We start from the raw sequence: 23,616 nt of genomic DNA on the forward strand, positions 1-23,616 counted from the left end.
TACCTATGTTACTTTCAATAACTGAAATGAATCATTTAAAAAATTTTAATATCTTTAAACAAAGATAAAAATATAAAAAAGAACATTTATTCGTATATGAATACAATTAACATGATTATGTTTCAAGATGATGATACATTTTGATGATTCAAATGTAAGTTTGTTTTCATTTTCCTCATTAGAGTCCTGAAAATAATAATAATAATAATAATTATTATTATTAATATAGGAAAATCATTGTCTAAAAATATGTGCAAAAACTAAAATTACCTATTCTTGTGTGTTGGAATTTCCATCTTTAGATAAATTCTCGTTGGGTGGTGAAGGTTCTCTTACATCATACGTATGATCCTTCAACATTGACATCCAATTTAACATTATAGAAATAAGTCAAGACCAATACTTTTATTATAATTTTCTGTTCCTAATCAAGTTTAAAAAGGCTTTTTCCATATTGATACATATACTATAGATATTATTTCATTTTAGATTATTAAGAGAACAAATTTATACTATTTCTTCTAAAGATTATTCTACTAAGAAACTGCATTTTTAAGTAGAAGTATGTTGATGGTAATGCTAAAAAAATTAAGACTCACATAAATGTTATCTATTGTTGCAAATGAAATGGCCGAATTTTACTTCCGAGTTTAAATCTTTATTAATTTAATTTAAAACTTACATATTCAATCAAAATTGTCTCCACCAACATAAATACACTTTTCCCAATGCAGTAGAAATCATGAGAATGAGAAGCCAAAAAGTCATTAAAGGTACTTTTTATTGCAGCCTTTTCCTCAAAGACTTTCCTTGCCAAAAAACTGTCCAAATGTATAAAAAAAATGGTAGTCTGTTGGCAAAACGTCTGGAGAATAAGGTGGATGGAAAAGAATTTCATTTGAATACTTTCATTTTTGTGACGAATAATTAAAGAACTGAAGACCTTCAAATGATGCTCCTTATTTCTTTCACTGAGTTTGTATGGTATGCATTTGTCAAGCTTCTTAACTTTCCCTAACATGTATAGATGTTGAGAAATGGTTGAATAATGTCCAGTATGTTCACAACTTTTCTGCAATTTCCCAGACAGTCAGGTGACATTCCAATTCAACGATGTCCTCTGATTCTGAATTTTGAGATTTGTATTCTCAGAATGAAATTTTTTGAACCAATGCCTGATGGCCTGCTCACTCACAGAACCTTCACCAAAAGTTTAATTAGTATTTTGAGTTGCTTTGGCTGCATTACATCCCTGCTTATACTCAAGAGAAAATTATTCAATTTCCTTTTCTTTGTGCCATCAGAAAAAGTACTCTTAAACATGTGGAACTCACAATATAAATGAGATTACATTATTAAATTCACAAGTTATATGTGTGTTCTTCCAATTGCAAACATACAGGACTGTTCATGTGGAAAAAATTGAACTACAAGGCCAGAAAAAGTATTGGGTCATGATGAAATGGCCATTTTTTTAAATTTAAAGCCATTTCATCATGACCCAATACTTTTATATTTAACTAGTATTGTTTTTAAAAAAATTCCACTTGAAGTTATTTTATAATGATTAAAAACTGTATATATTCTTTTACTTGTCATTAAGACTCTAACCTATATTGTACTTCTTAAAACAAACTTCAAAAAAATTGGAAAATCTTTTTACACTTACATTCTTTCTTTTGAAAATGTAGGACAAACATAACTGTAATTAATATTTAGAAAAGAAGAAGCATTTTCTATTATTATTTATATGTGAATAATACAACAATGAAAAAGAAAACATATTCAATCTGCTTTTAAGGCTAAAATTACTATATTTAACAGTTTGGAAAGATAGTTTCAACATCAAGAAGCATACTTTTTTTTCTAGCTCTAGAATAATAATTCAGTTTCAGGCTTGAATTTTGTTTTATTTTTATACATTAACAATTTGATAAATATGGGATGATAATGCAAAATAAAATAAATAAACTAACTGCATTTCAAAAATCATAACCAAAATATTGCCAGATTTTTTTTTTAATGATATTTAGTTAACCCTGTCCAAAGACTGGGCTGGACATGCCAGCATACTGGATGTTGTGTTAATGGGATTTCACTGTACTGATTTATTTTTAATAGACAGCAATTCCAAAAAGGAATTTTCAAAGAAAGAAAGTGCACATTTTAAACAGAAAATGAATAGACAAATATATAAACCCACATGATATAAAATGATTTTCTGTAAAAATTGAACTGATTTGAAAAAACTTGCTCATTGAGACACAATCTTGCAAATATGAGTAAGGTACACTCCTACCAAACCACGTGTTCTTCACTAACATGTTCTGCAAAACTACTCATAAGTCACTAGGGAGTTTTTAACTTTGATTTTCATGAAAACATTTCAGAAGCTTTTCTCAATAAAGGTTCATACCAAGGCTTATCCAAACAAACAATATTACTGAAATCTATAATGGTCACATCTTAACCTACTCTTGTTAGATGTGAATTTATATTTTATTTTAGGTCTTTTAGAGTCCACACAACTCCAACCTTTACAAGTTTTACTGTAATATTTTAACTTAAGCACTTGTGTAAAAATAATCATTCAAATTATTATAACAAAAAATAAGTTTGTAAAGGATACGAATTTTCATTTCTTTCTGCCTCAACTATAGATGGGTATATGAATTTCTCTTTAAATTCATTCACTGCTTTCTACAATCAAATTAAATAATTAAATGAACTATAAAAATAAAATTTAGGATACAAGCTTATTAAAATGATAAATGAAAAAATAATAATAAAAGCTTTTTTTTCACAATAATAAACAATACATGCCTCACAATCTTTCCATAGCAGAGGTTGATGTATTCCATCATTTCCATATTTTTTATTGTATTTTTCATAACAGACTTCTTCCAACATAAGTCCAATGCTTGGAGCAATAGGAATGTCAATCTAGTAAAGAAATAATTATTTAAAATTTTTCTGATAAGACATCAGGATAATAGAGGAAGCAAGCAAAACAAATAAAGGTTGAAAATTTGTAAATATTGATATCGTCAAAACAGCTTACCCTACTGTTACTCCAACATCGTTGCAGACAACTGGCATCTGTTACATTCCTAATGATTGCAATTACCAAACCAATCATTTTTCTTATCTGATGTAGCATAAAGCTTTGTCCTTTTATTTTAAGGGTGACAAATTCTATTTCATCTTGTACAAATGGCTCCCCACACTAAAATCAAATATATCTGTTTATATCTAGTTACAGTAAATATGGTTTTAAAAATAATTTTAAATGTTATTTAATTCTTCAGTGTACACATAGTTAACCACATAAGATTTGTGGCACAGATAATGCTAGACTGTGATAATTTTCTACATTTTAGATCTTTTTTTTATGTTACTTCACATACTGCTTTTAATAATAATTACTACAAATATTTTTAAAAACAATTTATACATTAATAGTTTAGTGCTGAAATCTTTTTGATATTAATTTCCAGAAACTGAGTCAGCACTTCTGCTGAATGTATTTTGCAACATTTGTAGCAATATGCACACAACTTTTTAGTTTATTGTTACAACAAAAATTAACAATGTCTAAAAGTTTTGAAGTACAGTCAAACCTGTTTTTGTGCGGTCTTTTTCTGTGCGATTTGTTTTGTGCAATTTTTTTTTTGTGCGGTATATGAAAAGTTCAATCAAATTGGAACATAATTGACTCCTGTAAAATTTTTAAAAACTCTATTGGTTGTTTTCTATGACATCAGCAGGTTTTTTCATTTTTTATTCAGAAAAATTTTTTTCTCATATGTTTATTTCGGTCCCCTCTTATTTTAATAGCATAAAAACCATAAATATTATGTTATATTTGAACAGATGTGGTAAGTTAGCTCCCCTCCAGCTTTAGACTGCAGGTGTGAAATTTTACGCCTTGTTAAATGAAATAACACTTCCTGCAGCTATATTTATCAAATAAAATCATTATTTAACGATTATTTTTAACTTTTTAATGTTAGATTTGTATTTAAGTGGAAATAATTAATTAATATAAAAATTAAAATTCTTAGAGGATTTTTTTCCCCATTAGGTGTTGCAGAAAAAGGCCCAAGGAGTTAAAAAAACAATTCCTAGTTATTTCGCACGGTTTCGAATTATTTTCTACGTGAGACTTTTTTTATGCGGTCCCTATTCACCGCATAAAAAAAATATTTTTTTAATTGTGTTGCGAAAACTATTTTTTATAGCCACTCGTGAAGTTTTGCGCGATTTTTTTTAATGCATTTTCTTTTATGCGGTCCCTATCCTCCGCACAAAAACAGGTTTGACTGTAATTTTTAAATCAAAGACCTTGATTGGCACAGAAATAATCAGCAGAATGTTTCAAACTTGCAAAAGAATCTGATATAGATAGAAAAAGAATTTTGACTGGTCAGAAAATCTGTGTAAATAAACAGACAGATTAAAAATAGTACAGTAAAAATTAAATGATGAGTCCATTTCAGTAAATAATTTGATAGCATGATCTTAGTATCTTACTGTATAGAAGAGAAAAAATCCTACTACATGTTCTTTCTCCATTTTCTGTTCTCTTTGTATTACTTATTTCAGATCAGGAGTGTGCAACTTAAGTGTTGTCTTGAGCCATCTTAATTTAAACTGTTTTTAAATAGGCCATAATATTATGACTGTATGTACTTATAGAAACAATAAATATCTCTGCACAAATCCAACAATAGAAAACTGTGTTAAACTTAAATACATTACATGAATTTAAATTAAAACAATGCTAATGCACTTATTAATATCTGAGCAAACCTATGGTATTAACATAAACATATTTTTACCAAAATCAAATAGCAGGCTGTATTGAAACATTTAGCAGACCATCCTTTTTAAAGTAAGAGCAATTCTGCTAGCATAAATCAAAATAATGTAAGAAAATTAGATCTCATCATGTATTGTGACAAATTTGAAAAGTTGTCTCAAAGTAAATTTAATAAGCATAATCTTAGCATTAAACTATACTATTACAATAAAACCTTGTTATTTTGAAACTGAATAGACCAAATAAACACAACTTTGAATTATCTGAAGATTTTTTGATTTTTTGTAATTCTTGAATTAAATTATGACATTATCTTACATAATTTCATCTGCTATTTTAAGCTATTTTGAAAAAACTGTCAATTGGCACATACTTAAACAAAACAATGAAAATGCAACAAATTACTTTCAAAACAAGAACTAAGAATAATGTGCAAAAGAAGCTTAAGTGCTTACATAAGAAATACTGTGAATTTCATCTAGAAGACCAATGGCTAGTTCTATGAAGAATTCACCATCTTAAGTTTGAGATTATGAAAATCATATGATCTGATGAAAATAAGTTCTATTAATTAACAGCAAAAGTTATAAGTATGCATTGTATCATGAATAGGCACATGTATTTAATGGACTTTGGAATTATTGAAACAATAGATTTTTGCAAAAAATTCCAAAATAATTAAATGCCAAACAGGTTTCTTCCATAAAAATAAAAAAATTCTCTCTTCATTGGCAATGTTTAAAATATCTGAATGACTTTGAATGGACATCCAATAGATCAACAATGTATAATTGGTAAAATTGAAACTGTCACTCAGGTGAGGAAACTTTCATATGAACACATAATATGATGGAAGATTTAGAATTAAATGATATTTTGGCCAGTCACTGGACCAGAAAACAACTTCGAATTTCATTATATGCATATTTCGAATTATCCAAACTAAAATATATGCAAAATCCTATTCTCTTGGCAGGGAACTAGACTTGACTTTGAATTATCCAATATTGAAATAACATGGTTTTACTGTATTATTAAGCATAATTTATCATCATTATTATTATAGCCAGCTTTTTTCCTTTTATTTCTTTGTTTTCAAAGATTCTGAATGTATATAGATTATGATTTTTAACAAGTTCTAAGCACTGAAAAGATTGTGATGATTTCCATAATGTATTCAAGATAAAAACAATACTAAAGCATCAAATAAAACTTTATTTTTTAAAATTAAAATGAAATGTAAAAAGTTAGTTAAAAGTTAAAATAAGTTAAAATAAATGATTTCTATATTTCCTAATTGAATAATTCTGGATGTGATCATCAAAGCAGATTTGACAGTTTATTTGCTTCCATACATGTAAGGGAAATGAAGTAATCTAGTTCTACATACATTCAGTATTTTTGGAAACAAAGAATTATAAGGAAAAGCTGGCTGCCATATTATTATAAATCAAATTGTGCTTAATGATGATAATATACTTTAATATTTAAAATATGAATTAATTAATTTTATTACCTCAAATGACATTATATATCTCTTTGCACTTGCATCTGTTGCTTTTCTAAAATGTTAATATTTTAGATTTGCATATGAAGATAAAATAAAAGCAACAATATGAATGAAAAGACTAACCTTCCAGCAGTAAAATTATGAAAATTATGAGTACCATGAAATAACCTGCAAATCCTATTTACTTCTTGAAGACGATTTTCTGGAATTTTATGAATAGATTATTATTATTATTATTATTAGGGAATTAAAATTTGTTTAATACCAACCTGGAATGCGATAAGTTTTTCCAATGTCCTCTGTAGGATTGGAAAAAGCAAATGTTGGAAGAATATATGAATATATTCTAGCATCACAACTCAATTTGGCATTGAAGTTTTTTGTGGCTCGTTTGAGTCCTAGTATAGTTTTGGAAAAAATTAATATACACAACAATTGATAATCTTAAAAATTTTTAAATTTTCATTTAACTTGACCTAACCCATAACTCTTATCTGTGGTGGAAGATTGTTATTAATTAATTCAATAACTGACAAAAAGTTTTCTATTGGTGGTAACTTCAATGAAATTATCTGACAAGCTGCAGACACTCCTTTATCTGTTCTAGCAGCTCTCTGAAAATGCATTAATTGTGGTTTTTCATATCGGTCATGTGCAATCAATCTAGCTTTATACATTGCTATCAAGATATCTTCTTCGATAGTCTTAACTCCATGATTTCTGAAACAAAACAAAGATTTTAATTGTTATGTTAAATATGACTTTTTAATGTTCATATATTTAATCTATACAAAGGATGAAATTATTATTTATGTAAAAGATTATTGTTTTAATAATCAACAAACAAAATAACATGGTAAATCAGAATCTAAATTGCAAGATTATTTTTAAACTATATTTTAAGTTAATTAAGTAATGTAACGTGACATTACTTAATTAACTTGCGTTACTTAATTATAAAAAATAAAATGTTATCATTAACATTTTATTTTTTATAATTTTATTTTATATTTACAGTAGTTTTTTGTGTTCATATTTATATTTATTTTAAATTATTTTTCTTAGAAATGTTTTTAAAGAAAAGCTTATATTGTGAAGTTTAAAGATTATATTTTGCTAACAGAAGTTTTATTTGTTAAAAAAACAAAAAAATAACATCCTCTTTTTTCTTTTGCTTTAAACAAAGTTTCTGATGTACACATTTTTTCCAAATTAAAAAATTTTAATTTACAATAAAATTACAAACTTTAAATTATTAAAACTATTTTAATTAATTATTTCTTTGCAATTTGGAATTAGATTAACTGTTCAAAAATATAAAAAATAATGTAATAAATTACCTTTGCATTCCAAAATAGCCTTTCCCACAGTATGAAATCATCATTGCCATCTTCTTTGGTTTACCTTTCAACAATAATATTAAGTCCTTTTCCTCGGATTTCTCATCATTATTTGAAATCTAAAATTGATGTTAACCAGTTATTTTATTTTCATATTATTATTTATAATAATATTTTAATATAAAAGTTTTATACTCTGAACGGAAAATTATGAAAATAAGCTTTATTCTGTTTGTTTGTCTTTCTAAACTAAAATAAAATGTGCATAGTGATTTGGTTTTAATAATATGTGCATATAGTGTGATCAGTGAAACTCGTATTACATTAATTACACACTAACTTACATTAAAGAATTACATTTTATATTAAATAATAATATATTATATATATGCATAATTTGATTAGACAAAAATAGGATGGAGGGATAGCATAAAGACTGTGACATTTAAAAAAGTTATTTGAGTGGCACTGTATTAGTGTACACAGATGCAAAGAAGGCTGTTACACAAGTAATTTGATAATTTATTTGTTTTTGTTTTTGGTGGACTTAATGCTAAAAAATAAATAATCATCAAATTTTAAGATGGTGGGTTTTGTTGCAGAATGTTATGGTATTACCAGAAACATAACAAATGCAATGTTTATCAAACTATGGTCCACAGTCTCTTCAGTCCGAAAAGTTCTCAGGATATATGTCAGAGATGTCACATGCTTGAAATGAGTGACATTTCGAGGTGGGCATGTAACTGAGCGGTGTCAAAACAGACTCATGTGACACATCCACCATTCAATGTGATACTCCATGATGGAAACAAGCTTAAACAATGGGGCCAAAATGATGCAGAGTTGGTAAGTAGTCCTTCAGTTTTTTGTTTAAAGCATCTTTTATATGGGTTGGTGACAAAAAATTGTGTGTCTATTGCAATGTCTATCAAATATGTCTTCTCTTTATAAAAATAATCGAAGAAGAAGCATGCTATACAGCTTTTACAGAACTACTAAAATTTTAAAGCATTAAACAAAGATTATTTCAAAAACTTTTACTTGTTCTTCATTTTCACTTTTAAACTTTTTGGCAGGTGAATTTTCACAATTGTCAGGTAGACTTCTTTTTTCCCTCATCATGTTGCTCATCCATGTTTTCATTCATTTATTCCTGTAATATTTTTGGATTTTAAATAAAGGTACTTTTAAATTTCATAATTGGCTCTATAGTGTATATTAAATTTATGTAAATTAACAGTAATATGAGTTCATTTGAATTGAAAAAGAATTGATCATTTGATTATCAAAATCATCTAAACTATCTTGAATGATTTTAGAATACCATATTTTACGGACTATAAGACGCACCTTAATTTTTAAGCAATTTTTTTAAAAAAATGCCTATAAGACACTACGGACTATAAGACGCACCTGAATTTTGGAGGCAATTTTTCGAAGAAAAAAGTGCGTCTTATAGTCCGTAAAATACGGTAATTCAAATTATTCGCTTTTCCCTTTTTTACTACATTTTAACCTTAAAATAACAAAAATTGCCAAATAAGCTATAAAAATCCTGTATGCAATTTAAATTTCACACTAAAAATTATTTTTTCTTGTAAAGGGCAATTTTTGCCCTCATTGGAAAACACTGCATAACACAAGGCCAGTTTCCTATCACATATTTTAAAAACCAATGGCCAAATAACACAAGTTATTTAGATTGGTTGTTTTCAAAGCATGGTTCACAAACCACTGGCTGTCTGTAAGTTTGCACCACACGGTTTTCAGACCAACCAGCTGATCAGTTGGGCATACTATTGAAGACATAGAGTTACTTCAAAATGCAACTCTATGCTCTTTTAGCCATAAATAAGAATACTTTCACACATTACATCTCTTATAATAGGTTACCAGATAGACAAAATACTTTGGTACACAACCTATTACTATCCAATGTGATGTTTACAGAATACAAAGAGGATAATGTAGTGTCTAAGAAGTATCGAAAGTACTCCAGACAATAAGTTGGGTAAAATGTATGCATGAGGACTTTACATAGACAACGCCTTGACTTACAATTAACAAAGTTTTAATAATAGACAAATACATCAGAACTTACACTACTTACTACCAGATACAATTAACAACGCTTGCAACAATTAATAGATCCTTTTTGAGGAGCCAATTGTGTGATCTAAACAAAAATTAATTTAAATGTTCTTGAAACCCTGTTTTATTGTATGTTGAGCACTAAACACAAGACCATGTTATTTATCAAACACTTGGCTTTTTTCCACCTTTATTAGTTGATAGTCAACTAATAAAGGTGAAAAAAAGCTAAGTGTTTGATAAATAACACGGTCTTGTGTTTAGTGCTCAAAAATTAATTTTACGCTGTTTTACAGATGAAGGCCACTAACTGAATCTCCCTAGTATGAGAACACATTTCTTTCCATGGGTCCAAGAATCCAAGTCCTGGTTAGAAAAAATGATGATTCATCCGCACATGGGATGCCAATTTATACATCTCGCCATCATATTATGTCACACCCTTCACGTGGTCACATATAACCAATAGTTGCACGGCAGACAACGCCACCCCAAAAAGGTGGTTCTACCAGAATGGAAATTATTAACATTTCTTCATTTACATGATTACAATTTCAGGCATGGACTAACGAAACATATTACACAAAGCACATAAACATATATAAAAGTCATATGAAAAAGATATATGTAGTGACGCAGCACTACAATAAAGCATAAGCGATCTGAAGTTAGTGTATAATTTGGTTTAAGCACCATAGATCAATAACCATTGATTTAGATGTGTCTTGATTTGTTCCCACGAAGGAAAACGGATAACAATTTCAGGTTCAAGTGTAGCTATTTAAGATATAAAACACTTTGACTATTTAATAGTTTTATGGTAATTATAACATCAGTTTAGCATTAAACGTCTGAGAAATTGCAAGAATTAAGCTAAAAGAACGTATATTAACTATTTGTTTATGAAAGCCATTCAAATGAACCCACAAATATAGCATAAATTGAAAATATTAAAACAAATTTTGTACCTTTTAAACAGAATTAATCAAATAAATAATAGTAATTTAATATGCATTTGTTTACTTTGTATTGCGTGAATGCATGAGATAAAACCACGTGTGACAACTCAACAACAAGAAACATAAATTTTTACAGATATCGAGATTACGGTTACTTCGACATTGTCGCTGCTAACGAGATTATTCTCTGATACGTTCTTTTCTTTAAAGTTGCCAATCCAATGCTTAAATTAATATTGTAATAAATTTATCGTTATTTTATTGCGTTTTATACCTGCATACGGAAAATATTTTTTCATAATAATTTTAAACATTTCCGTAAACTAAAATGAGGTTAGAGATTTTGCACAGGATTAAAGAACACAAATACAATGCTAATAATATGACGGCCGGGTGGCCGAGCAGTTAAGGTGGCAGCCTACTGCTCTGTGGAGCCCGGAATCGAATCCGGATGAGTCGAAAAATCCCTAGGTGGTCCGACCGGATGTGTCGGGCTCCTCCCTCGCTACCCGGCCGCCCCATTGTGGGCCTGGCCGAACCCATAATGGGCTTCCTAAACGAGGCCTTAGTGCTCACAGGGCAGAAAGAGTTAAATGTACCACAGATCGTGAAAACCCTTTCGTTATCGATTGATGTAGGTTCGATGGTTTTCACCGCCAAGTAAAGTTTCTCTACATTTTCACTACGTTTGTGTGCTAACACTGATATTTTTATTTCTTCTGCTTTAAAATTTTCTTTTACGTAGTTTGAATATTAATTAAAAACTTCGTAGCTTCGGCTCATTTTTCCCGAAACTTCAAAACCTAAAAATGCCAAAAATTTCCGAAGGTTTGAAGCAATGTATCATGATTAATATTCTCTATTATGACACTTCTCTAGAAAGTCATTATTGTTATTATTATAATTATTATAAACAGGGATTTTATCAGCGCCCTCAGATTATGTAAAAGGGAGGCATAAGCTATTAAAAAGAGCATCGTACATTGCTTAAAGAACTTTAAACTCTAATATGATTCAACGTCGGATCAGCGCTCCTACAAGCTTGCGCTTTTTGCACTCTGGGCTAACTTGGCCTCGAAAACAAGGAACAGCGTTTTGCCAAACTTGCGACGAAGTTTCATGAGTCAATAGATAAATATCGTTCCTTAATTTACTTTATATTTGCAGAATATGATAGACGTTTGTTTGGGGACCCCTTGGGGATTAGGAAAAAACAACCGAGACGAAAAGCAGAGTACGTGCTTCAATGTACGGGCGCCCCTTGCTTGTCTCACTTACATTTAGGGAGATTGATAAAATTTGTTTATGCATAATGTATCATGTGAAGTTAGTTATTAAAAAGTTATAATGACAAACACTTTAATTCATCACGGATGGTTTTCTTGTATTGCAAAACTTTCAAAGTCATCCTCCTATTAAAAAGCTCTCATTTTTGCCATTCGACCAGGCCTGCTTGCTGGCGAATCCGTTTTTTTTTTTTTTTTTTTTTTTTTTGCCAAGCCCATTATAGATTCGGCTAGGCCCACAATGGGGCGATCGGGTGGTGAGGGACGGAGTCTGACATATCCGAACGGACTACCCTCCGAAAAATTCCTGGGGATTATTCGACCCGTCCGGATTCGATCCCGGGTCCTTTAGAACCACCTCGACCTTTCGGCCATTCGGCCGTCGTAAAGGTCCTGTTAGTAACCACAGGATGAAAAAAGTAAAAAAAAAAAAACTAGTTTTAGAAGTTTTTAAATTTATATTTTAAATTTACAATTCGTAATTATTTAATAGTAACAAAATATAATAAATGTTATTTAATATATTAAATTTATAGTTAATTAAATCGTTGAGATGGCGCGCATTTAATATGGTGGCCCACAGTAATCGAAACGATAAGTAGGATTCCGGCGTTTCTAATTTGAAACAGATTGAAATATTTTAAAATCATGGCAAACAAATTATTAGATAAGTGTTTAAAATGTTGTACTAATAAATGGGTCAATAAAAGATATTTATCACATTTAATATGGAATAAAAGTGTATTTATAGTGAGGAGCAGACCTTTGCTAGGGACCGTCCGTTTAAAATCGCAAAACAATTCAAATTCTCCTTTCGTACCAATCCCATTAAAAATCACTAACAATCCTGATGATATTAATGTAGGCGAGGAATTAACTACCAAGTTAAAGAAAGGTAAGTTATCGTTGTTTTGTGCTCTGAATGCCAAAATCTGGCTCGTTGATCCTCAAAGACCTCAACCAGGTTCTTTTCTAATAGCACTATTAGAAGATTATTTTTCTAAGAAGTAGTTTATCAGGCTTTAGACGATTTTCATTAAAAAAAAAAGAGAGCAACTAAGGGTTCAGAAATGACTTTTGATAGGATATTCTGCTCCAAAATTTTCCTTGAATCTTTGCTGATTCGGCCAGTCATGTTCAAGACATCGTCCTATTTTCACTTTGTAGTCACCATTTTGAATCGACTGAGGGGCTCACCAGTAGCCAAGCAGTTCCATTCCCCGAATGCTGGGAGTTCGGTCGTGGGTTTGTGCCTGCTGGACACCTGGAGTTTTCTGGGTTTTCTCTGTGTCTGTAATGCCCGAATAGGGCCAGTTACTCTTAAAAAGACCTCCCAGAAGGCATCCCTCTAGACAGATCATCTGAGTGTTGCGTTACTGTAACTTAATGAACAAACAAACAAACAAACGAATTGACTGATGCCATAAAAGAAAATTTGCTGTGAGTTCCAAAGGGGTTTTGCAAAACGACTTCAAAGCATGTTCGAATGATTGGAAAAAATGTTGACATAAGTGCATTGTAGTGGGAGGGAATTACTTCGAAAGAGACAAAATAAATTTTGATGAATAAGTTCAAATCTTTCATTTTATCAAATCATCCCTGATACTTTTTGATCATGGGTATGGCACCATGGCTAGCCGTGGTCGTAGTTTTGAACCAGGTCGTGCAAAAGGAATTAGTGTTTAAATAATTTTTACGTGGACCCTTGGACTAAAAGAAAAACATAACATTTTCACTTATTGAGTAGTTAAATCAAACAACTTTATAACTAAATCCTAACAACTCTGTAGCTGTTTGAAAGAATGTTTCCTTAAATTGAAAGAAAACAATCTCATTTCTAAAAACTGCTATTGCTAATAGGATGTGTGTGCTTTTGGGGTACTAAACAGTTTCATAAACAAAAATCAAACTGGATAATGCAACCTTATTTCCTGTTCTAATGATTTCTACACAGTAATTGCCAAAAACCCAGCTTCATGCAAATATGAAGCTGGGTTGACTACTAAACCTCAATGAAACATAATTTCATTGAGGTTTAGTACTCAACAAAACATAATTCATTTTTCATTTCATTCCTATTCATTTTCATTTTATCTTTATTTATTTATGAAATTAATTTTTACTGATATCCAAAACTCAGTTTGTTCCATGCTGCCAAAGTTTTCAGAATTGGTACTTACTGAAAAAGTTTGAAAAATGTTGCTCTAAATTTAATCAAATTTGATAGGAAAATATTGTTTGTGACTCTTATGTCTATCTTCCAAGATAATTTAATAACAATAAGCATATTTTATTGCATAAAATGAAAAACATGTCTCAATATTGAAATGATACAGCATTTATATTATCCTTTATCATAATCTGTGTTGTATGCTTTGAAAAGAATCTAGTTTATTTGTACTACATTTATCACATTTTATGATATATAAATAACATAAAAAATAAAAAATGAACTTGCATAAGTAGAGTTGTCATGAGTTGCTATAGAGTTATCATAAGTGAGGTAGCATTGTGGTAAAATTTGATTGATACCAAGTATTAGATAGGAAGTATCTACTCTGGAAAACAAATGGATAATTCTAATTAAAATAATTTTATTGAATTATCAATTATTGAACATTTTTTATTATTTGTTAGTCAATCGTATTTGTTTGACTTTCATATTTCAACTAAGTTGTTTTTAGAAAACTAAACAGTTCCCATTGTTGATCTGGCCAAACCCATAATGGACATGATTAAAAATAAAGATATTAAGTCCACACAGTGGAAAGAGTAAAAGAAAACAAAATAAAGCTAGACTATGGTGAAACATAACCATTGATCCATTGTTGATTACACAAAACATTAATAATTTTGAAGCCATTGCACAGCATTATACATGACCAACAGAATGCAACCACTTGCACTACAGATTATTAAATATATTTTTTAGAAATAGTAATGGGAAACATTAATTTTATCACGATAAGAGATTAAACTTTGGATAGTAATGAATTATACATTTGATAACATAGTTTTTACATTTTGATCACTTTTTTTTAAGCTATAATAAAACAAACTATAACAGCGTGTACAAGTTTGTGCATGTACACACAGCTTTATACTTATACAGGTTTAAAGAAATTCATCAAATCTTTTAATAAAACATATTTTTATATTTTAATTAATTATTTTTAATTGAATTTAAATTGTTCATTTTGTAAATTACTTCATAATGTTTAATAAATTTTTTTAGATGATTTATTAAGTGTCCTTAACCAATTTGTTCAACGGCCTCATGTAAAACAGTTATCGGAAGAAAATGGATTAGAAGGTACAGTTTGAGTATTTTTTATGAAAAATATTAAATATTTATGCTATTGGAAAATTAAAATTATAATTTATAAATTTTTGTAATGTTTAATTACTTACTTTTACTGTATTTACTATTAATTTTATGTTTGTGCTGTTAAATAACTGTTTTGGCAACACTTTTTGGTTTTGAATTGTGAAAATATTTTCCACAGAAATCTTTTAAAACTACACAATTTAATTAAAACTGTAAAAGAGAATGCTGCTATTTAATGCAAAATTTTAAAGATTATATTATAGAAATAGAATATATATTTAGGGAGGATTACTACTGTCGTCTGTCTTTTTGCCTGTCCTTCCCTAATTTCAAGAATGGTGTTAGATCAGTGGTTCTTAACCTTTTAGTGATGAGGGACCATTTATCAAAATTTTTCTCTTGCCATGGACCACGAGCTGTTTGGTAGTAATATAAGTTCTTATAAGATTGTTCTATAAATTAAACACATATAAAATTATTCGGAACCAAGAGTATTATATTATTTGCGAAAATGTTACATTAATTATATTATTTTAGTGCGATTTTTGTAACTGCATAGTGTTTACCAACTGCTGGATTCTTGGTTTAGTGCTACTCAAAGCCAAACGCATGTCTGCACTGGCATCCAACCGATTTCGATGTTTATTTTTAATACAGTAGAAACATACAATACACCTTATCGCTGAGAACAAACAATTTATTACCTAAAACTAACGTTTTCGGCCCAATTTATGGGCCATCTTCAGGTTACAGCTGTTCGATTCCGATACAAAATCGAACACATTCAAAATTAAACCAAAATAGAACATACGTTTAAATTAAACCAATAGAACAAGCATAGTACAAAATAATAAATAACAAAAATTAAAATAACACGAAAAATGAAAATGAAATTAAAATACAAATAAAATACTGTGACTGGCCGTCAATCTTAAGGAACCATTCGTTTTGCATTAACCCAGAAGCCTACTGAGTGACGGCAGACTCATTATCACGTGTGTTACGTCTTACTATGTATTTCCAGGATGACGGTAACACTGTCGCATCCTTATAATTTAAACATCTGCCAGCCAAACTCGCTCTGTAGATTTCACATTTCTCAGTTATGGACGACAGCGTTGGCGAGTGTACTTTTACAAGAATTTTGGCATTTTCCCATTCTACCACTGAACCATCTGCTTGCGCCATTTTGGATAACGCTGTTGTGCACCTGTTTTTTGTGACATCGTACCGATGCTCCTTTATCCTCACTCCAAGGTTTCTATTAGTGACACCTACGTAGTCCCTATCGATTCCCAACTGGTCATTTTTGTAGGGAATTGCATATACTCCCGCCTGTTCTTTAACACCAATTCTTTCTTTGTCATTTCTAATCAACCTATACACTGTGGGGGCCCTTTTGCATATTAAACTGGCGTTTTTGTGCCTCGCTATTTGCTTCATAATCGGGAAGAGACATTTATTATATGTAAACTTTGTGAAGTTACCCCCAGACTCCGGTTTCTTCTTAGAACTGCTCCTAGGCTTTATGTACGCCGCTATTAAACGTTCTATAGTTCTTGTTCCAAACCCTAACTCCTTTGCTATCTCTTTGATTCTACCCAGCTCATTCATCGTGTCCATTATATTTGAGCAATATAAAAACGCTCTTCTGATTAGGGCCCTAAATGCGGATAATTTATAAACCGTTGGGTCATTGGAACTCGCCGGAATATACATCGGATCATGTGTGGGCTTGATGTACACCTTCGTGCATAAAGCTCCATTCTTAAATTCAATGGCAACGTCCAAGAAGTGTAGCTCTTTGTTACTAACTTGCTCAAGGTTAAGTTTCAAGCCATGTTGGTTAGAGTTCACTTGGTCTAGGAATCGCTGTATCATTGTGTCATTCTTCCAAATAATTAGAACATCGTCTATATATCTTTTGTACATGATTATGTGTTCATTATAGTTGAAAACTGTCATGCGTTCAATCCTTCTCACTACCAATTCACAGAGCAGGCCAGACATCGGGCTGCCCATTGGGACCCCTCTTAACTGCTTATAAACTTTACCTTGGAAACTGAAAAATGACTGAAAGCATATTAGATCTACCATTATCTCTAAATCTTTTTTGTGCTTGTATGCTTTTGGGTGCAACCCACATAACAGGTTCACTAACTCATCAAAACATGAGGTAAGATTTATTGATGGAAACATACTCTCGTAATCCATAACAGTCCCAATCTCATTGTCCATTAACGACATATCATGTAGGTTATTAACCAAACTAAACGGGTCCTTTACGACAAATTGGTAGTCTTCAATAAGTGGTGTTAAATGCCTATGCATACGTTTTTCCAAAATGTAGGTTGGTCCTTTACATTTCTCTACAACCGGTCTGATTTCTTTACTGTTTTTATGTATTTTTGCAAATCCAAACAACCTAGGTACCCCTGGGCAGGTAATGTGGGCCCCTTTTAGGAAAGGGAATAACGATGCTATGGGCGATTTTTCCAATTTTTTTAGTTTTCTGTCAATTCTTTCAACAATACCTCTGTCCACCTCTTCACATTCCGTTTTTCTTATATAGTCATCTAGGGCTTCATTATACCTTTGTTTCTTCATTAAGACCAAATGCTTACTCTTATCCGCCCTAGTGACCACTATATCGTTATCATTCAACCATCTTCTAGCCTGGTTAATGCACAATTCTTTATCTTGCCTCCTGGAGCATTTTTCAGTTTTGAATGCCGTCTTCCATCTGTAATAGTCCTTATCCACTTCACACATTCCTGTAATTCCTCTTTCTATTTCGGCTACTACGCCTCTCCAGTTCCTACTGCTGTCCGGAACATAATTCGGACCTTTTTCCAGAACACGTTTAACACACTGCGGGAGTTGCATCTGATCCCATAATATATACGGGGTTGGCTTCAAAATGCTCTTAACTTTGGACGGTTGCTTTTTCGAAATCCATAACAGTTTTTTCTTGTACTTCTTCTTTAAACTAATGCTTATCTGGTCCGTTAACCCAACTACTCTTGAATTGATACTCGCTAATGTATCCGGGTTCTTTCGAAACAAATTCTCTTCCAGTTCCACTATTTCTTTAATGGTTCTGTACTTTATATTCTTTACACGTTTAATTGAATTATTTAAGCATAGCATTCTTACTCTTTCCCGTATCAACATACATTCATCAGGCAACTAACTTAATTCTAAAAATGGACATTGGATAAATTCTTCTTGCCCGACATTCTTTCAAGAATTGTAATCTGGAGTCAATCTTTACGATTTTCACAGCCAGTTTTCTATATTTCCTATGTGGATCGGCCAGTGACGCCATAATTAATCTTCTGCTCAGACTCAGCTTCTTAATGAATACAGTAGAAACATACAATACACCTTATCGCTGAGAACAAACAATTTATTACCTAAAACTAATGTTTTCGGCCCAATTTAATTTTGAATGTGTTCGATTTTGTATCGGAATCGAACAGCTGTAACCTGAAGATGGCCCATAAATTGGGCCAAAAACATTAGTTTTAGGTAATAAATTGTTTGTTCTCAGCGATAAGGTGTATTGTATGTTTCTACTGTATTCATTAAGAAGCTGAGTCTGAGCAGAAGGTTTATTTTTAATTATCAAAAGCACTGAGAATCCTTGCTCACATAAATATGTGGTTGACAATAAAATTAGGTACTGTAAAGCAATTTCTTGAATTTTAGGGATAGCAATAGCTTTTTGGCTCCAAAAATATTCAAGATTAATTCCTGTCTCAAATATATCCTTGCAGTTACTATCGTGTTGCATTTCAATTAACTCTTTTTGTATTTCATCTGGCACCTCAGAAATGTTAACTATGAAAGGATTGCGGATCAGTTTCCGAATACCTTTGTCTTTGCAGTCAGGAAAATAGCGATTGAATTTATTTTTCAAGTTTTGCAAATAGAATGTAATGTTCTTTTGTATTTGTCCTTTAATCTCCCACACTGTCTGTCAATAATTGGGTTCAATGTATCAAATGCAAAAAAATTCTCTCTCGACTTTGTTGATCCATAGGTTGATTTTAGTGATAAATGCACTGATTTTATCTTCAAATACAAATATATTGCTAGTGCCTTCCAATTTCATATTATCTTACCCTTGCAGTTGAAGGTTCAATTTATTTAGTTGTGCAAAAAATCCACTAAATAAGAAAAATGTATTTGAAATTTGAACGACAGAACTTGTCGTCATTTATTTAATAATTTTAGGATGACTTTATGGACCACTTCGGCTGCTTTCAGGGACCACTAGTGGTGCACGGACCACCGGTTAAGAACCACGGTGTTAGATAGATGAAAGCCGAGACCAGATATGGAAAGATTAGGGGCAGGAGGCCCTGATTAACTATATAAAAATTTCTAATGCAAACCAGAAGTCACGTAATTTTAATTCAAAAACTTTTTCCTGAAAAGTGTTAGATAGATGACCAGCATGACTCTTGTCATCAGGAAAAGTATGATGTACAGGGGCAAGACACTAATAATTTGATATAGAGAACATATATTTAAAATTAAATAAATTAAGATGATAATTAAAAAATTGCAGCTTGGATTGTGATGATGTCAAAATAAATAATTGCTTGCTTTCTGTTAAATTTTTCTTAAGTTATATTAACAAACATAATTCAGATTATTATTTAGATTAGGGTGGTCCAACTTTTTTCAGTTTCGGGCGAAATCGAATTTTTGACCATAAGTCACAGGCTAGAGAAATAGTTTATGAATATATGGAAAATTCTTTTGAACTCTTAATTAAATAACAAACTGTAGCTAGATAACATTTTAATGGGAGCACTGAGCAGTATGTTGGTGTATTAAAGATTTACCTTATTGATTTAATATAATGAAATTGTTCTTATTTGATTTATTACTAAATAAGTATTATGTCTGATGATAATTTTCAATGATATTTTATTTTCATAACTTTCTATTCTAAAAATGATACTATGTGCTTATAGAATGGATGAAGTGATTCAGTTCTTTATAATTGCATTTTCATAAGAAAATCATAATGATAAACAATGAAACAAATCTATGTTTAACATAGTATAAAGTATTATTATTTAATTATAAAATTAACATTAAGAATTAAGAAATAAAATCTTCAGTTCATTTTTTGCTATAATTATTTGTTTTTTTCTTTTTAATATTTAACTATATATATATATAATTATATATACATAAATATGCATTGTAAGCAAAGTCCAAATTCTGTAGTCACTTAGAAATCTGAATTGCCAGATTAGATCATGCTATATTACTGCTACTATTAATAATTAAATACAAAGTAAGTTGGGCCTAGAGGTAGGTGTTAGGCATCATCTCTTATTAAATTTAATAATTATAATTAAATTAATATTTATTAATTAATTTAGAAGGCTCTAGAAGAAAAGAATCTGCTTGGAATGGGACTCAATCCTGCAACTGCCTCTTACTATGTGAATGTGTTGCCAGTTATGTGACCCAACCTTCCGCCTGACCTTGTATTTAATTATTAATAGTAGTAGTAATACAATCTGATGTAATCTGGCAATCGTATGGTTCTAATACATAACTATCGGGCTTATGGAGGTTTATACTGTATTTGTAAAAAACATTATTTATTAATTTAATTATCTATAAATTAAAAAATTAACTACAGGTTAGTAAATTGTTTTGTATTTAATATTTAACAGAGATATTTTCTTTTAATTTAATTTTTAATGTTTAAACTAAATTTATTTTTAACTTTTAGTTAGGTTATTTCATCAGGTATTCATCAGTTTTCGAAAATTTTGTATGGAATCAGAAACGCTACCTGTAGATTTACATGTAATTTTCAGTGATATTTTACAAGGAGCAGGTAAATTATACTGTAATTTAAATATTTATAAACTTTTAAAATATTTATTAATTTTTATATCATTTTATATAAAAAGTAATAAATATTTAGGTATAATATTATTGTAGTATGATATTTATTTATTTATTTATTATTTATCATGTGAATGGTGCATGCTGAATAAAGAGTCACTGCACAGATATCAGAAAAGGAGTATAGATCATTTGAAAAAAATAGCATTTTCAATCATGTGAACAAACTATAAAATTTACAAAACACTTATTTTTATTCCAAAATATGTAGTAAAAATCATAAAATTAAAATGTTTAAAAATCAGACAATCTTAATTTGATCCACTTAAACTCAAATCAAATTTATATTGAGGTTTTGACATTATAGCATTTAAGAAAAAACACATGTATGTGCAGAGGCAAAGGGAAATTTATCAAATATGTTGACAAATTTCAATATCTTTCTGTATTGCTGTTTATTTTATGTAATAGAAAGTTTTTAAAATTTTGGTAAAGGTTAAAAATATTTGTTAACATTACAATAACTACCAAATATTTTGTAAATTTTTCAATTATTCTGGTAATTAACAAATAATGACAATTAGCAATAATATTCTAAAAAGTAATTAATTATATTTTTGAAACATTATAGAACTATGCATTAAAATTTTTTGAATGATATTTTATTTGTTATTCTGATTTTAAAAAGTTAATAACTATGAAAATTTGGGTTAATGTTACCTTAGGTTCCGAGATGGCGGCGGTGGGAATTTTTCCCTATCTTGGCGACTGCGGCGGGGAAAAATTTTTTCCCTAGAGTCGTGACGTCGACGCCGTTGAGAATTTTTCCCCGTTCGGTTTCAACCCTGAGATCAACGTTGCCGAGTATCCTGTAACCTCGAAACGGCGACGGTCGTGTGTAAATTTGCGACGGTAGAGGGAGCCTTTTTGTGACGTTGTGTGAGAGTAATATCGGCGGGAAGTTCGTAGTTGTGTTACGAACGAATATGCAAATGCTCAATCTGTGACGTGATTTCTGTTCATTTCAATGCAATTTTATGCAAATCGACTAGTTTCCAGTTGGAATCGTTTACTGCAGTGTTGCGACGAATTGCGTATTGGAATATTTGCTGTTTATTTTTCTGGTTACGATATTTCATTTTTTTTCCTCACCACCTCCCCGCGTTTAGTTTATTGCCAATTATTCGATAATGAGTAGTTTTGCCGATTTGAGTTTCAACGACGAATTTCGGTCGAGTTGCACCACACGTGATTTCTACAAGTTAATGGAAGACGACTTTTTGGAGCTAGGTTTGCCTCCCCGTGTCGATAACACATTGAGATTTCCGAAATTTCCTGTAAAATTAGGCATACAGCCGACCGAGTCCGTTTGCATTCTGTGCGATTCTAAATGCAAATTATGTCATCGGAGTAATAGAGAAAGCTGTTTCTTGCAATGTAGTAAGTGCGGAACGAAGACTTCTGCCTTTGAAGGAACATTTAAAAGTAAATTTGGCCACATTTCTTGGGGTTGCATTCTGTTGTTTATATTGCCAAATAGTAATAAATCGAACAGAGGGAAACGCCAATCGACCAATAAAAGAGCAGCCGAATCGAAAAGAACGGGGAAGAAAAGAGCCGCACCAAGAGAAAAGGAAAGTATCCAAGCTGGCAAAACCAAAAATAGAATGGATCGGAAAGGAAAAAAAAAGTAGGAAGAAGTAGGCAACCACCATCGAAAAGTGAGTAAAAATATCTTTTTTTTTTTTTTTTTTTGTTAATGTCTGCGGAGTCTGCAGAGAAATTCAAGATGGCGGCCGGAAACGCGGCCATCTTGAATCGAGGGAAAAATTTTTTCCCCGCCGCAGTATCCAACGTAGGGAAAAATTTCCCCCGTCGCTATCTCGGAACCTAGGGTAACATTAACCAAAATTTGTTGTTTGTAATCATATAATATACATATTATGTGATCATATTTATTTAAAAAACAATAATATATAAAACCCTGTGAAACTTTATAATGGCTGTATAAGTTTTTGATATATTTGATTATTAAATGATTGAATTTATCAGAAATTGAATCATAAATCTTATTGATTTTAATTAAAAAGTTAAAACAAGTTTAGACTTTTTCATTTTGTGGACAATAAAAAATATAAAAGTATTCCTTGATTTTTACTAATGCATGGTATGTAAATTACTGCATTTTATTTATTAAAATTTTTACAGTTTTCACCATTTTATATTTTTTAAAATACATTTTGGAGTGTTTTGGTTTTTCATCAGTTATTTTTGTTATATAAAAATTAATTTAAAATATTTATAAATTAACAAACAATTTGTAAAGATTATAAATTCACTCAAAAGTTATTTTCATTGTTAATTCATATACTTTCAGTTACCGAGTGCTGCTAT

The 23,616-nt window shown here is 30.4% G+C and overlaps 2 protein-coding genes across 2 annotated transcripts in view; one reads left to right on the forward strand and one right to left on the reverse strand.

Annotated features, from left to right (window-relative positions):
• Positions 1-65: 65 nt before the first annotated feature.
• Positions 66-10,831, reverse strand: LOC136974319 (pseudouridylate synthase 1 homolog). Its single transcript, XM_067269174.1, has 12 exons — positions 10,735-10,831; positions 8,717-8,828; positions 7,673-7,791; positions 6,814-7,052; positions 6,602-6,730; positions 6,456-6,534; positions 6,339-6,384; positions 3,062-3,226; positions 2,824-2,943; positions 2,630-2,700; positions 271-379; positions 66-186 (listed from the first exon to the last, which is right to left on the reverse strand). The coding sequence occupies exons 2-11, from the start codon at positions 8,816-8,818 to the stop codon at positions 271-273; spliced, it is 1,179 nt and encodes a 392-aa protein (XP_067125275.1). The 5' UTR covers positions 8,819-8,828; positions 10,735-10,831; the 3' UTR covers positions 66-186.
• A 1,760-nt stretch (positions 10,832-12,591) lies between these two features.
• The window catches only part of Suv3 (Suv3 helicase), a 34,777-nt gene continuing 23,752 nt past the window's right edge, over positions 12,592-23,616 (forward strand). The window contains exons 1-3 of the mRNA XM_067269163.1: positions 12,592-12,906; positions 15,247-15,324; positions 21,104-21,211. Of these exons, the coding sequence (XP_067125264.1) occupies positions 12,660-12,906; positions 15,247-15,324; positions 21,104-21,211 (433 nt within the window). The 5' untranslated portion in view covers positions 12,592-12,659. The remainder of the gene's footprint in view (positions 12,907-15,246; positions 15,325-21,103; positions 21,212-23,616) is intronic.

Source organism: Centruroides vittatus, unplaced genomic scaffold (assembly GCF_030686945.1).
Source record: "Centruroides vittatus isolate TY-2023 unplaced genomic scaffold, ASM3068694v2 contig_347, whole genome shotgun sequence".
Lineage (NCBI taxonomy): Eukaryota > Metazoa > Arthropoda > Arachnida > Scorpiones > Buthidae > Centruroides > Centruroides vittatus.